This window comes from Herpailurus yagouaroundi, unplaced genomic scaffold, assembly GCF_014898765.1.
Source record: "Herpailurus yagouaroundi ecotype Mexico unplaced genomic scaffold, PumYag 190, whole genome shotgun sequence".
Taxonomy (NCBI): Eukaryota; Metazoa; Chordata; class Mammalia; order Carnivora; family Felidae; genus Herpailurus; species Herpailurus yagouaroundi.
In genome coordinates this window covers 37489672-37504590 of record NW_024412421.1, presented here as the reverse complement: position 1 = coordinate 37504590, position 14919 = coordinate 37489672, and the positions used below count along the sequence as shown (strand labels likewise).

The 14919-nt window shown below is 60.5% G+C and overlaps 1 protein-coding gene across 1 annotated transcript in view; it reads right to left on the bottom strand.

The window, feature by feature from the left end:
- ACSF3 (acyl-CoA synthetase family member 3) overlaps positions 1-14877 on the bottom strand; it is a 39831-nt gene extending 24954 nt beyond the window's left edge. The window contains exons 1-4 of the mRNA XM_040443345.1: positions 14714-14877; positions 8478-8632; positions 6847-6992; positions 2943-3055 (exon numbers count right to left, since the gene is read on the bottom strand). Coding sequence (XP_040299279.1) covers positions 2943-3055; positions 6847-6992; positions 8478-8632; positions 14714-14740 — 441 coding nt within the window. The 5' untranslated portion in view covers positions 14741-14877. The remainder of the gene's footprint in view (positions 1-2942; positions 3056-6846; positions 6993-8477; positions 8633-14713) is intronic.
- Between the last annotated feature and the right edge of the window lie 42 nt (positions 14878-14919).

Below are 14919 nucleotides of genomic sequence, written 5' to 3'. Positions count from 1 at the left end.
GACCCTCGTCTTCGTCTTCAGAGGACCCACACGTGGGACTGTCACGTGACCGAGGGCACGGGCACCCACGCAGAGGTACCATCCGTTTACCCCAAGCGGCCATGCTAGAGAACCACCAGCACCGGAACGGAGCCTTCCCCGTCTGGAAGCAGCCTGAATGTCTTTCTCTGGCAGTGGCAGGTGCTAGAAAGCCCCCAGGTACAAGCCCGGACACCTGCCCAAGTTCACAGTGAGGGATCCGTTCCAACCGTCTGTGGAGAAAAGCCTGCTGGAGTAAGAGGCAGGAACGCAGGCAGGTAGGCTATGGGCCGAGGAGGCCGGTGAGGGCGGGTAGGACCCACGGTAGGGCCCCTGTCCCCGAAGGGCCCCGGGTCCCTCCTTGGCTGCGGGCTCCCACTGTGTCCCGATGGACGGCTGTGTCACTTGGTGCCGCCCACTGCTCGGGGCTGGAAGGATCTGGGTAGGCACGCAGGGACGGGCTCAAGGCAGGAAGGAGCGGCTGCTCGCCTTCCGTGGCTTGAGCGCGCCCTTCAAGGGCACGTGGGGCCGGCGCTGGTGCAGGCGGGGGGAGAGAGGCACGGGGCAGCTAAGGGCTGGCAGACACTCATCCGGCCCGTCCATCCTGCCCATCAGGCGCCGCTGGCCTTCCCGTGAAGGTTCCCGCATCGGGGTATGGCCATGTCCTTCCTGGCCCTCGACACAGAGTCGGTAAGCCCACTGCATCCACGAGGCGGGGGACACGTGGCAGATGACGGTCTGTCTGTCGGAGGGGAGCGCCTCTGCGGGGACAGCCTGGTCACCCCAGCCCCCACCGAAGGCCAGAGCACGAGCGGGCCCTCCGGCTCTCCGCCCCCAGTCCTCGCCCTGCCGCAGGCCGCGTTCGGCCGTCGGTGGCACACAGCGGCGACAGATGGCAGGGACAGGCGGGGGCGGGGGGGAAGGAGCGGAGGGGAGCCCAGGAGAGGCTGGTGGCCGTCAGGAGGACAGGCGGCCGAGCAGGCTGCTGTCCGGAGCGACAGCCCGCATATGGACAGACAACAAGGTAATTAATTTTTAAGGGGAAACCAGGGAAGCAGAGCTCGCTGCCACCGCCCCGCGCCAGCCGCAACACCACACGCGGTGTGTCTGCGTTCTCGGCGAGAGACGACGTTTCGTGTGCAGGCCAGCGTGTCACATACAGCCGGGAAGCCACCTGTCTGCTGCCGGACCTCACTGGTGCTGGCCGGTGCTTGGCTCTCTTGAAAGTGAGCACTTGGAAAACAGACGCCGCGCGACGTGCTTGTAGGTTTAAAGGCGACGCCGGCTGGGCGGCCGTGGCACGTGGAAGATGCACCACAGCAAACAAAGCTGCCGGGTCCTCCAGGCAGGTGCGGCCTTGACCGCGGCCCGGCAGCCGGGCGAGACAGACACCGAGAAGACGGAGCCACTTCCTGCGCATCCAGAGAAGCGTCCGGGCAGGGGAGCCCGAGGTCCCGCCAGACAAAGCTGCAGGCTTGGGAAGCGCCAGCTCAGAGCTGCGGACGGCGGGACACTTGGGTGTCCCCGGGCTTCCGGCCACGTCAGCAAGCAGCCACAGCCAGGGCGGCCCGCGACGGGGAGACGAGGACACACGCTGAGGACCGGCAGCGAGAGCCCATTCGGTGCCCCGGCAGACGCGACGAGGGCTGGCACTCACAGGCCCGGGCACGTGAGCCGCCCTCTGGAGCCGTCAGGGACCTTCTCAGACACGGGCACCACCCGGCTGCCGCAGCCACTGGGCGTCACAGGCGTGCGCCCCTCCCCGCCTTGCTCCGGGCCCGTGAGAGCAAACACGGAATCTTCCCGCCATCTGGGAAGCACGGCTGGGCCCAGCTGTTCCCTGCTCCTGTCTTCCCCAGGGCTCCCCTGTACGGTGCAGAGACCCTGGCGCCCCCTGCCGCCCGGCCACTCACGCCTCATTCCCGGTGCTGGGTTCTGGCCAGAGAAGCAGCAAGGACCGTCAGGCTACACAGGCCCCGGGAACACCGCGACTGGGAGCCGGGCGACGTGCCGTGCCGAGGGCTGACCCTCCCCACGGGGGCCCAGGGGCGGGGTCTTCTTGGGTAAACGGAACACCTACTTCTTCACTGTGAACACGTTCGTAGCACTACACCTGAACCACCAGCTCCACCCGCTTGCTTGACCGTCTCCTCGACCTCTCACTCCAGACACGGAAACTGAGGCCACGGGGCAAGGTCACAGGGCAAGGCCTGGCACAGGTACGGAGCTGGGAGCCACCTCTCCAGGGACAGAAGCTGACACGTGGGTCCAGTGGAGATCAGTCACACGGACGTCTAGTATGGGCATTGGCTATAGAGAAGGTGATTTCCTTTTACATCGAGGTTCCAGTCCCACCGACCCTCAACTTTTCTGTGGTTTCTACTCACCGACGATCAGATTTGCAGCTACTAGAAACTTCACTGAAATAAGACAGTAAGTAGTATCCCCTTCCTCACCCTGGTCAACCTAGAGTAACAGCAAAGCCACCAGATTCCAGCGGTTGGCGGCAGCCTTCGTTCTCGGGGCCCCGTGAGCTGCCCGTGGTGGCCTCGCAAGGAACCAGCCACACCCAGCCTGGGTTTACTGAGTGGAGACAGGGCCCCGCCAGCCCAGCGCTGTGAACCAGAGGGTGCCTCTAACAACCTGTTTCAACAAGGGCCGTCCAGAGGCTGTCACGACCCACAGTGGATGGAGCCTGAGGGGGCGGGCAGAGTCTGGAGGTCGGGGCCCAGCTGGCCTTGGCCCTGCTCTGCACACTGTCCATAGGGCATGGTGCCCGGAAACACCAGTGGGTGCCCTCAGGAAACACCAGCCTGAACCTGTGTCGGGGCCCCAAGGAAGAGACCTTCAACCTCTGGCCTGCTGGGCGGTCCTGGCCGTGGGACACCCGTGTGCCACCAGCGGAGCACAGGGCAGTGGCCCACCTTTGTCTCCTTCTCATTTCCTTCCGCGTGGAGCACGTAGGGATAGCCGTCCTTCTTGGGGTTTTCTGACACAATGCGTACCTCCACACCTGGCAGCGGGGTCCCCACGGAACCTGCAAAGACAGACAAGGAGGGGGCTGCCCGCCTGGACGTCCTGCACAGAAGATGGTAGATGCCAGAGCGAGGGGACCCAGTCACCTTAGGGAGGCTCTGGGCACCCGGGCCGAAGGCTGGGGCTGCCACCACCTCCCCCTCCAGCACCTAGCTCTGCTGTAAGGGCACATGCGTCGGTGGCCTGTCCCCGGGGTCACCACGGAACACCTGTGTGCAGAAGGCCCAGGAGGGACGAAGCAGGCAGGGAAGCCTGTCACCCGCCTTCTGGTTCATTTATTAGGCACCCATGGTTTGCTCGGTGTGTTCCGGAGCACGGGGGCAGCGGTCTGCCGTGCGCTGAGGGCAACGCGCAAGTCCCCACGGTGAAGGACCGTTGTGGCGGAGGTCCCGAGACCAAACGCTCAGCGTCTGTGACGTGGGGCAACCGTAACCGCCAATGGCTCCAGAACTTGCAGTCACCGGGCGGAAACCAGAGGCGTCAGCAGTCACGCGTTCTCCCCCACCCCCACAACCGTTCATCGGCTGCCTCGGCGGGTCTGCCTGCTCCGGACGCTTCTACGAGGACCTGAGACACGGGTCCTCCCCAGTCCTGCTAGCAGTGCACGTGCATGGAGCCCGCAGCCGCGCAGGCAACAGGACTCTCGAGACGCCACACGGGAAGCGAGGGAGTCTCCTCCCCAGCGTGAGACACGGATACCAGACACAAGAAGCAGCCTCTGAACCCAGCCCCTCCAGCCCCCTCCTCCTGGCGCCGGGCTTGGCATCCCCTGGGCGCAGTGGAGACCAGATGCAGTGTTCCACACGCAGTCTAGACGCACTTGCCAGGGGACCTCGAGGTCTCCTTTTCTGGATTAAACGGCCCCTTTCCCTTAGACTGTGGCAGTGACAAGTTTAACTCTGCTGCGTAGACTGTCCTTTCCTGGGCCTCCCGGTCTAGAGAGGCTGACGGGCTGGCGGCTCCCAGAACTCGGCAAACACGGCGCTTTCTGGCACCGCCGTATCACAGAGGGCGGGACTCGGGCAGCAGGTGGAAAAGGCGCCCGGGAGGAGCGGTCTCTGTGCCCCGTGCCCTCCGCGCCACCACCCGCTGGCACCGTATGGGAGCACAGACCGGACACACGCTTCTTACCAGAAGGGGGTCCGTCCTCCTCTCTGAGAAACGCCAGCGCCCCCCGTCCTCCTCCCCAGCTTTCAACCCACTGGTTTCTCCTTGGAACATTTTTTAGCAGGAGAAAGCCGTCCTCCTCGGCTCCCCCTGCCCCTCTCTGCTCTTTTCTCCCTCTGAACGGCGAATGCTGCCAGCCGTTAAGATTTGGAACGGACGTGCCGACGGAATCGTGATTCGTTACAGCATCGCGGACACGACAATACAGCTAAAACCTCCAGGCAGGGACGACCCTGGTTTCAGAGGCCTGACGTCCCGCAGGGTGAGGTCCACACAGAGAAGACACAGTTCGGGGCGGGGGGAGGGGTCAGCATTGGAGCCCGAACCATGTCTGTCCCACCCCAGCTGGCGGGCAGACCACAGGCAGCCACCAGCCCGCCCCCGCGGGGTCGGCTCCGCCCCCTCCTAGCGTCCACCCGCCCCCCCCCAGGCACAGTCATAAAACGCAGTCTTTAAAACGGTCCTCAGCTCTCCCCAGATAACCGCAATTGGCCCGTGGCTCCGTCCGGAGTCTGGGGAGGGCGGCCAGTCCGCGGCCGTCCCGAGAGAGGGGGGACAGGCCGGTAAGGCTGGAGCTGCCGTCAGCGCTCCCCCGAGCCGGCTGTAGAAGCCGCTGGCGCCTCTGATCTCCACCGCCAATTAGAGTGTGATTAGGCCCAGCGGCGCCTGGCTGTGAATTATTCATCTCCTTTCATGGTACGTGAGGGCCACGGAGAAGGAACAACCGGAAGACCGACCCAGAGCCTGACTCTCAGCAAACAACCCTCTTCCAAGGCTGGCCTCGCCCCGGGCGCCCAGGTCAGGGTGTGAGAACCTGCAAAAACGGGTCCTGGCGGTCCCCGGACCCACGGAGAGCGCCACACTCAGAGGCCACACAGGCAGCAGAGAGGGAGGGCCGGCCCGGGGCGACCCCGAGCCGGGAGCAGGTACGGGGGTCCCGAGTGTGACGCGAGCCCAGCCCAGGCGTCACGGTGCGCAGACAAGACCAGAAGGTGCCCAGGACGCCCTGTCAACCTGGTTTCTCCAGAAACGAGGCCACTTGCTTTTTTCCAAAGCAAACAGGATCGAACCCGCCTGCTGGAGGCCTGCGTTACAGAAAAAGGTCACAGGTATTTGATTCAAAGGTAAGACGAGCGACGAGGCCTCTGAGGCCTGGAGGAGAGCTGCAGCCTAACTGAAGATTCCAGAATTTCTGCCCAATAAATGTTAGGTTTCAGAGCCTTTGGGATCCCCCTTCCGCAGAGGGGGCCGGAAACGGCCAGGTCAGCTGGGCACGTTTGCGTGACCTCTGTCCGGGGCGGCTGCTCTCCCTGCTCACCTGAGGACCCTGCCCGCCACCCCCCCCCCCCCCCATTTGCGGTGGGCCCCACGCGGGGCCTCCCTCGTGGACTCCCTCCTGTCCTGGCTCCCGGTCTTGGCTCTTGGCCTTGCGTCTGCTCTTATAATTAAGGCCCAGAAGGCTCTCTGTGCATCTCTGTGCCCTTCTCTGTGCCTCCAAGCCGGGCCGTGCTGCTGCACGCACGAATACCTGCTCTGTGGCACGGCGGGTGTGCAACCCTGCCGCCCCCCAAGCCTCAGGGTCCCGGTCTGCCAATGGGTAAGAGCGCCCCAGCGCCAGGAGCCGCTCTGCATGCGGTGTGGCGTCTTCTCGGGCAGTCAAGTGCTCATCTGCCTTCGGACCCCACGACCCCCCTCTGGGGACTCTCCCACGAGGCATGTGTTCGCACGGCACCTGCACACAGACGTTTATGACAGCCCTACTGGTAACTGGCCCAAACCAGACGCAGCCCAGTGTCCTTCAGCTGGCGAAGCGGTAGCAAACAGCGGCCGGTGCGCACCGCGGAATTCCGCTCGGCGCAGGAAAGGACACGTGTCCATGTGGACGCCACACCCCGTGAAGGGACCCGAAAGGCCACGTCCTGTAGGACATTCCAGGAAAAGCACAGAGACAAGGTGTATGCCTGCCCGGCCTGGGTTGGGGGGGTGGGGTGCCGAGCACGCACAAGGGGAGGGTCTGCGGCATCGGACGTTTCTGCGTCTCGAGTGTGATACGGGCTACATGGTTAGGTGTGTTTCCGACTCACAGACTGAACGTGGACACGGTGAGTTTTATCGTACGTGCGAGATACATGCATGTGTGGATATAATCACAGACACAGAAGTGTTTGGTCTTATTTCTAAATGCGATCCCTCTCGTGTTGTGGACACCATGGAGGGGGTGCCTTGTGAGGACGGGGAGGGAGCTGAGAACAGAAACGGGGCACGTTCACCTCCTGGGCTTGGGCTCCGCTGCGGATTCCTTGCTAAGGACCCGGGATGTGAAAGTCTGAGCTGAAGTCGGAGTGGGGCGCCGGAGAAAAGGCTGGACTTAGGAAAGGTCATCCAGACAGATAGAGGGCTCCCTCACCCCTGCCCCTATACCCTGCGTGGTTCCTGGATGGGACGCTCTGGCCAGCGGCAAGCCTGGTCTGCGCGGAAGTGGCAGGGGCACAGGCCCCAACCACCTGGCCAACACCCCAAGACAGTTCTCTGGCCCAGCAGGGCAGCGCGCTCCCCAGACCACCCGCCCCCCCGCCCCCCGAGGGCTCGGGGCACAGGGAGGGAGAGGACGCGGCTGGTGGGTACCTGGCGTGCGAGCCGTGGTCAGGGGGTTGGACAGGGCCATGCCGATCTCCGTCATCCCATACCGCTCCAGCAAAGTGTGGCCGGTGAGCCTTTGCCACTTCTCCAGCACAGGCAGGGGCAGGGCGGCGGACCCCGAAACCATCAACCTGCCGGCACGAAGGGGACAGACGGTCTTAGGGACCGCAAGTGGACACACACAGCTCTTCACTCGCCGCCACTGCCCTACGGTTCAGGACGTGAGCAGTAGTTGCGGGCTAAATTCTAACTCTGTTTTTTGAAATGAATTTGTCGGGTGTATCTTAGGGTGCAAACGAGTCTTTCAAAGGAATGGGTAATTGAAGTAAAAAAATAACTTTAGGGTCTTTGAAGGCATTCTCTGCGAGCAATACGCCATTTATGAACCAGCCCAAACCTCAGCAGAGGTAGTAAGGCTTTGGTTTGGGAGAAACCGCTTCCAGGTCAGAGGGCGAGAGGCCGCCGGAAGCACACGGCCCACGGATGGGCGCTGCTGTAGCCGGCTGGCTCGCGGAGGGGACAGTCGCTCAGGCAGCCCCCCCCCCCGGGGCGCTCCTGTCCCTGCCACACAGCTGGTTCTGTTTCTAGTTCATGAGGTGAGCTCACGAGGACCCGCCCCACCACGAGCCCAAGCCGGTGAGGCCTGGGGGCCTCTGCCTCTCGGAAATCACCCTGGTTTCCTCTCTCTGATCCCACGCTTGCCCTTGGCTCTTTAGGTCTGGGGAACATGTACGACTGACGCTGCTCTTGTCCTGGGGGCCAGATGCCTCGTGAGGGGGATGGGAGGCGGGAGGCAGGCAACACCGGATGAGGAGCAAAGCAATGGGGGAGGGGGCAGAATCACAGCCATGTCGGATATTGGCTCGGATAATCCGGAATTCTCTCCAGGAAGCACGGTGGACGACCCTCCTGTGCTCCTCCTAAGAAGCGGGAACCAGGGGCGTGGAGTGGGGCGGAAGCCACAGGGACACGCGCACAGATTTCAAGGTCAGGCTGGCGCCGCGGCTCACTCGGTGTTCCGCTGACTGGCTGTGCTGGCCTCCTGGAGCCACACTCGGGTGACGTGTGCCTGCCGGTCCTGTGAAAAGTCACGGACTCTCAGGACTCCCACTGCAGCGACAAGCAGGGAGAAGCGTGCGGTGTCTGCAGGTGCACGAGACGGAGCGGAAGAAGCCTCACGCCGCCGAAGGGCCCAGAGATCCTGCGTGTCTCTGTCAGGAAGCGTGTTTGTCCAGGGATGTGGGAGGGCAGGGGTGGGGGTGCTCTGGAGGGGGGGGGGCGCTCAGGGGCCAGAGCTAGAGACCACGGCGGAGAGAGACGATGGGGGACTGCGAGGAGCCATGCTCACGAGGGGTCAGAGTGGATGGGGCAGCCCTCTTCCTTCAGACTGGACCACCAGACAGACAGACAGGCCGGCAGAGAGACAGCCGCACCTGGACAGACACGCAGCGAGATACAATACGGACGGACGTGCGGAAAGTACAAACGGCTAGATGTAGACTCTACAGGAAAGGGAAAGTGCTGCCTCCTAAAACCTAGAACTGCTTTACTGGAAGTAAGTTACATGTGTGATCTTTCAGACTTTCTGGGTAGGAGAGGGGACTGTTTTCACCTACCTAATTTTCTCCTCACAGACCGCACGTACAAAATCCTGGACGTGAGGCTGAGTGAAATGTTTGTCATAATAATCCATCAACTTGGCATATATTGTAGGCACCGCCATAAATACGTTAATTCGTGGAGCTTCAGAACTTAAGAGCTTTTCCCAAACCTAAAAAGGAAAAAAGAGGGATACGGCAAAAACGTGAGAAACCACACACACACACGCGCGCGCGCGCGCGCGCGCTCAGACACGTGCCATCTGCTTCCAGAACAGTTTTCTTTGTGGAGACCGCTCCTTTCCTTCGGCTCTGAGGGGCCCGTAAGCGGCTCCCGTCACTTTCACGGGGTGACACAGCCTCTGGCCACTCCGTGGACCCGCTGTGCCAGCGACACTGGTGTCTGCTGCAGGGTGACCTGTGGGGGACGGCAAGTCGCGAGAGGGGGCGCGGCTCCGGCGTCGGCCCGGTGTCAGCAGCGGCGGGGCACCTCACGCCCTCCCGAGGGGCACCGGTGAGCCCCGGGTCAGCACAGCGCCTGGCGCCAACAGAGGTGGTGAATGCGCCACCGTCCCGGCTCATCGGAAAGGCACGTGCATTTTGTGTCACTGGGCAACAGACGCTTCTTGCTTTCGTACAAAAGCGCTTCACGTGTCGCCTAGTCCTGGAGGCAGCTGGGGCAGCACACTCCCTCCGCGGCTCCCCTCCCCGCGGCGCTGCCGCGTAAGCCCCGGTCATGGGGGGGTGGGGGGGGCGCAGAGCTCACGGCACTGGGCCCCCGGTGCCCCGGACACATGCAGACCTCGGCCCATGGCATTCGAGGGCCTGGCACCTCACACGCTGCCCCCTGACTGGGCTCTCAGGGAAACAATACCGTTCCTTTACAGACAATGATGGGCACCCCCACGTGACAAAGCACGTAAGGAAACAGGAAGATGTGACCCATAATTAGGAAAAAAAATGTCTTTGAGCAGAGCCTCAAAGATCCAGATGTTGGAATTATCAGACCGGGAACTGGAAGCGATTACAACAAACAGGCTACAGAATTTTGAAGAAAAGGTGAACAAAACAAGAGAAAATCAAGAATCTCATCGGGAATGTGGAAATACAAAAAAGAACCATCACAAAACCAGGAGACATACTGTCCAAAGTCACGAGTTCCCCGGACAGACTCAGACACGGATAGGAAGGCACAGAAGGACAGAAGCAGTTGGGCACAGGCCGGTGGCAAAGGTCTACACTGACAGTGACGGGACAGGACAGGAGACAGAGCAGTGCGGGCGACGCACGGGCGACCGAGGAAACGGCGGCCCGGCAGCCGCAGCACTGACGAGACGGCGGTCCTCTGCCGCCTGGCCGCAGCGTCACCACGTCCCCCAGGGCCCCAGGCCCCTGGCCGCATTCACGTGGGAGGGTAAGGACCCAGCAGAGCCGAAACAACTGTGACAAGGGAGAGCAAGCGTGGACGACTCACAGCTCTCAACTCCCGACCTGCTCTAAAGCAACGGTGGCCAACGCAGCATGCTGCTGGTCCAAGCTCAGACCCCCAGATACGGGCCGACCAGCGCCCGGAAACAGACCACCACGCACGGCCAACTGGGTGTCGACAAGGGAGCCCCCCTTCAGCCGGGGAGAGGTCATCTTTCCAGCGGACAGTGCTAGGACAACTGAACACGTACCCGTAAAGGATGAATCTGAGACCCTCACCGCGCCCAAAAGTTAACCCCGAGTGAATCAGAGACCTAAATGCATGAGCTCAAACCATAAAACTTCTGGAAAAAAATCTTCATGATCTTGGTTGGGCAAAGATTTCTCAGCGGTCAGGCCACAAGTGCGATCTACGAAATGAACGGATACGATGGATTTCACCAAAACACGTGTTTCAGAAGATACCATTAAGGCAATAAAAAGACAAGCCAGACCGGGAGGAAATGTTTGCAAACCATCCATCTGATAAAAGACTTACATCCAGAACATATGAAGAACGCTTACGACTCAGTAAGATAAACAACCCAATTTAAGAAGGGGCAAAAAACCTAGACAGACGGCTCACCGAAGATACAGGGGTGCAAATAAACCGTGAAACATCGCTCCACCTGACTGGTCAGTAAGGAAATGCAGATCGGAACCACGAGGGATCTCACTGCACATCCTCCACAGTGAGCGTAGTGGTAACTTCCAACAAGTGCTGGTGAGGATGTGGAGAAACTGAGGTCCCCGCACACTCGGGTGAAAACATAAACCAGGAAAGAACGGAACTGGAAAACAGGTTGGCGGTTTCGGAAAACACAAAATGTAAACCCGTGCCGCGATGTGGCGATCCTGTCCCTGCAGATCCCTGTAAGGCAAACGGAGACAGGTCCACACAAGGGTTTGCGTGCGAACGCTCACGGTAGCGCCGCTCCCACCGGGCAAAACTACGAGTCTCCCACGGGCCCGACGGACGGTTCAGGGGCGAGCGGAGCACGTGCGGCCGCACGACGGGGGCCGCTGACCCCCACGCTGCAACGCGGATTGAGTGGAGACATTGTGCGCAGTGACAGAAGCCGGACACAGGACACTGCGGGCGGTAGGACTCCCCGTACGTGCAGCGTCCAGGAAGGGGAATGCGCGGGGAAGGCGGTGGATGGCGGTCACCGCGTGGGAGCAGGGGTTGAGACAAAGCCCGAGAGACCACATTTATGAAGACTCCCTGAATCATTTACGGTGGTGACTTGCATGGCGTGAACAACGCGTCGACAGCCGCAGGAAAGACGCGACACAGTTCAGGGAAACGAGCTGGGAGGCTCACGAGCCAGCGGGGGGGCAGGGGGAGCACCCCACAAGGGAAGGCCGGGTCATCACTGTGCAAGTTACGGACTCCGGACTGTTTAAAGCAGCACGGGTGCATTGGAGGAAAGAAAAGACTGACAGGACTGCGAGCCCGAACACAGGAACGATCAAGAGGACAGAACAAAAGCGCCAACCGCCAACATCAGAGTTAAAGGAGACACCACCTCAGAGCCCAGGCACCCCGGAAGGACAGGGAGAGAAGCACGAACTCCTTCATGCCAATGCGCTTCACAATTTTAACGGTGCACAATTTCTTTTAGAAACAAAAATGGGGTACCCGAGTGGTTCAGTTGGTTGAGTGCCTGACCTTGTTTTTTTTTTTTTTTACTGTTTGTTTAATTTTGAGAGAGAGAGAGAGAGAATGCGAGCGGGGAGGGGCAGAGAGAGAGGGAGACATAGAATCTGAAGTAGGCTCCAGGCTCTGAGCTGTCAGCGCAGAAACCGACATGGGGCTCAAACCCACAAGCTGTGAGATCATGACCTGAGCCAAAGTCAAATGCTTAATCGACGGAGCTACTCAGGTGCCCTGAGGACCTGACTCTTGATTTCGGCTCAGGTCACGATCCCAGGGTCGTGGTATGGAGCCCCATGTCGGGCTCTGTGTTAAGTGTGGAGCCTGCTTGTGATTTTCTCTCTGTCCCTCCCCCCCCAACACCCCCCCAGCCACACTCTCTCTCTCTCAGAAATAGAAAATAAGCACAAGTAAAATAAACACAAAAACTTACCAAAACTGACACAAGAAACAAAATAGGAACCATTAGAAGTCTTGAATCCGTTAAAGAAACGGAACCCTTCGCTAAAAGCCTTCCTGGAGAGGTCTGGCCTGGATGGCTTCCGTGGTGAGTTTGAGCAAACCTCATGGGAGGGACAGCCGCAGCCTTAACACCAACCTGCCCGGTGGGGGAAGAGGCCCTTCCCGAGGGGAGCACGGCCCCGACACAGAAGCCCAGCGAGGACGCCCCAGAGGGCTACAGACCTGCCTTCCTCATCAACACAGATGCAAAAGCCTTAACAGAACGTCAGTAAATCAAACCCAGCAACACATAAAAGGACACCACGTCCCGACCACGGGAAGTCTGGGCCGCAAGGTTAGGAAGCTAGAAACGTGAAAACCTTTGATCAGCATAACCAGCCGTGTTAGCAGACTAAAGGGAGAAAGAGATAATAAGCAAATCAAGGGGGAAGAGGCTGTGTGATCATCGCGATAGGTAAGACACCTGTGATACCCTGTCCCCTCTAAGAGAAGAAGTCTCCGCAGACAGGGACGCGACAGGGACATCCTCAGCTGGTAAACGGCATCTACAAACCCAGCAGCTAGCATCACACTGAACCGGGAACCGTCAACGCTTTCCTCGAGACCGTGAGTCAAGGATGTCCACGACGGTCACCAGTTCCAGATCAGAGTTACAGAAGTAAAAATTGTCTGTATCACAAGACAGTGTTAAAAAAGACACCATTTGTGAAACACCAGACTGGGGAAAGGTTCATAGCGTGTAATTCTGACCAAGGCCTTCTACCCAGATTGTATAAAGAAGACCTACAAGTCAATAGTAAAAAAAAACACCTCAAAGAGATTTCGAATGGCCAACAACATATGAAAAAGTGCTCAGGAGAAACGCGAATTTTATAACAAAAACAGGGTGGTGCTGGGCACGCAGGAAGGTGGCTGAAATGCAAAACCCTGGACAAGTGTGCTGTGCTGCCCCCCTCCTCGCTGCCGACAATAGCAGGGAGCAGAAGCCACGGTTCGGCAGTTCCTCCTGAAGTCAAACGCACACGACGTCCTGACCCAGCAGTCCTACCCTGGGGTATGTACCCCAAGGAAAGGAAAATCTGTCCCTGCAGGAAGTTCCATGACGATGTCCTGGCAGCTTTACTCATAAAGCCGAAGTGGAAAGCACCCAATGTCGCCCAACAGGAGAATGGAGGGACAGAAGCAGAGAAGGGATGAGCCACTGTCGCGTGAACGCGGACACATCTCAAGAACGGTCAGGGACGGCAGTCTCTGTGCCCCCATCACTCGTGAGGCTCAGGAGACCAACTGCCCTAGAGCAGGACGACAGAAGAGGTGGCTGCGTCCGGTGGGGGGGGGCCAGAAGGGGGCACGGCCAGCCTCGCAGGGCGGGGACAGCGGGCCTCGCACACGCACACTCACCGCAACGCGGCGAAATACACACTATCTGGGCATCACACCTCAAGAGAAGGAAGCAAAAACACACACACGGGCACAAATCCAACCGTCTCGCTGCGACAGCTGAGAGCCACTCGACCGCAATGCCAATATGCGCAAGGACACGGAGCCACCCTCACGCCTTGCCGGTGGCGGTAAGCGCCCTTCCACACGCGTGTCCGTGGCAGGTCACGGCCGAGAGACACGTCCACAGAAAGAGCCTTACGAGAGTGTCCTCAGCGGCCTGACTCACAATGTCCTCGGACTGGAAACCATGTCCTTCGATGGCAGCACGGGTAAGCAGTGGGACCCAACACGGTGACACAAGAGACCAAGGGAGCCTCAGGGCAGCACAGGAATGAACCTGAGCACGGTGCGAAGGGCTGAAACGTCAAGTCCGTTCCAGCGAGTCCGTTCAGGGCAGCCGTGTGGCCAGGGGTGGGGGGAGCAGGGCGGAGAGAGAGGACGGGAAGGGCCCAGTCCCGCCGGGAAGAGGCATGTGCGTGCCAGGACCATCGCTCCAGACGGGTCTGTCTGTCTAGAAAGTGGGCGGGGCCTCAGCCATCTCAAAGCTGCAGACTCTCTGTTCACTTAACACCACCAAGGACCCCGCAGCTAAGAAACAACACAAACGGATGAAGGGCAGAGTGAGGCCGAGAGCCTCAGGGGAGGAACACGCCGTGAGGACCGGCACACGGGAGGCCCGACAACGAGGCCCCAGCTGGACCTCCCGCTGTGGAACGAAGGAGAGCCGGTGCGGTTGGCTGAGCCACGGACCCCAACGTCCGATTCTTAATCAACATGGATACGTCACCTCGTGTGGCAAAAGGGGCTCTGTACCTGCGGTTAAAGCTTTTGAGGAGGGAGGGTACCCTGGACACGCAAGTGGCCCAATGTGACCACGGGGTCCACGTGAGGCAGGCAGAGCCCGGGGCGAGGTGGCCACGAGCCAAGGGCACAGTGCCGCCCGATGCTGGAGGAAGCCAGGACCAGCCTGTCCCAAAGCCTGCAGATGGGAGCCACCCTGTGCACACCCTGACATCACCCTGGAAGACTCACCTTGGACTCCTGACTTGGGAATCGTGAGGGATCTGTGTGTTGTCGTCAGCCCCCCGCCCCGCCCCGGTCTGTAATCCTTTGTTACAGCAGCAACGCAGAACTCACACAGCCACAGGGTCTCACTGCCGAGCAAGGCGCCCCTGGTCCTCTGGCGCCCAGATCCAGCCATGCCCGCAGCCCATCCCCTGCTTACCAGCTCTGCGCTGAACTCGGGCAGCATCACACAGGTGGCGCCCACCCAGAGGGGACACAGCAGCTTGTTGACCACGCCGTGCACGTGGTGGAGCGGGAGACTGTGGAGGATCACGTCGTCCTTAGTCCACGCCCACTTGTGGACCAGCCCCGTCACCTGTGGGACGAAGGCTCGGTCTCAGATGGGAAGGAAGCCACCAGGCTGGG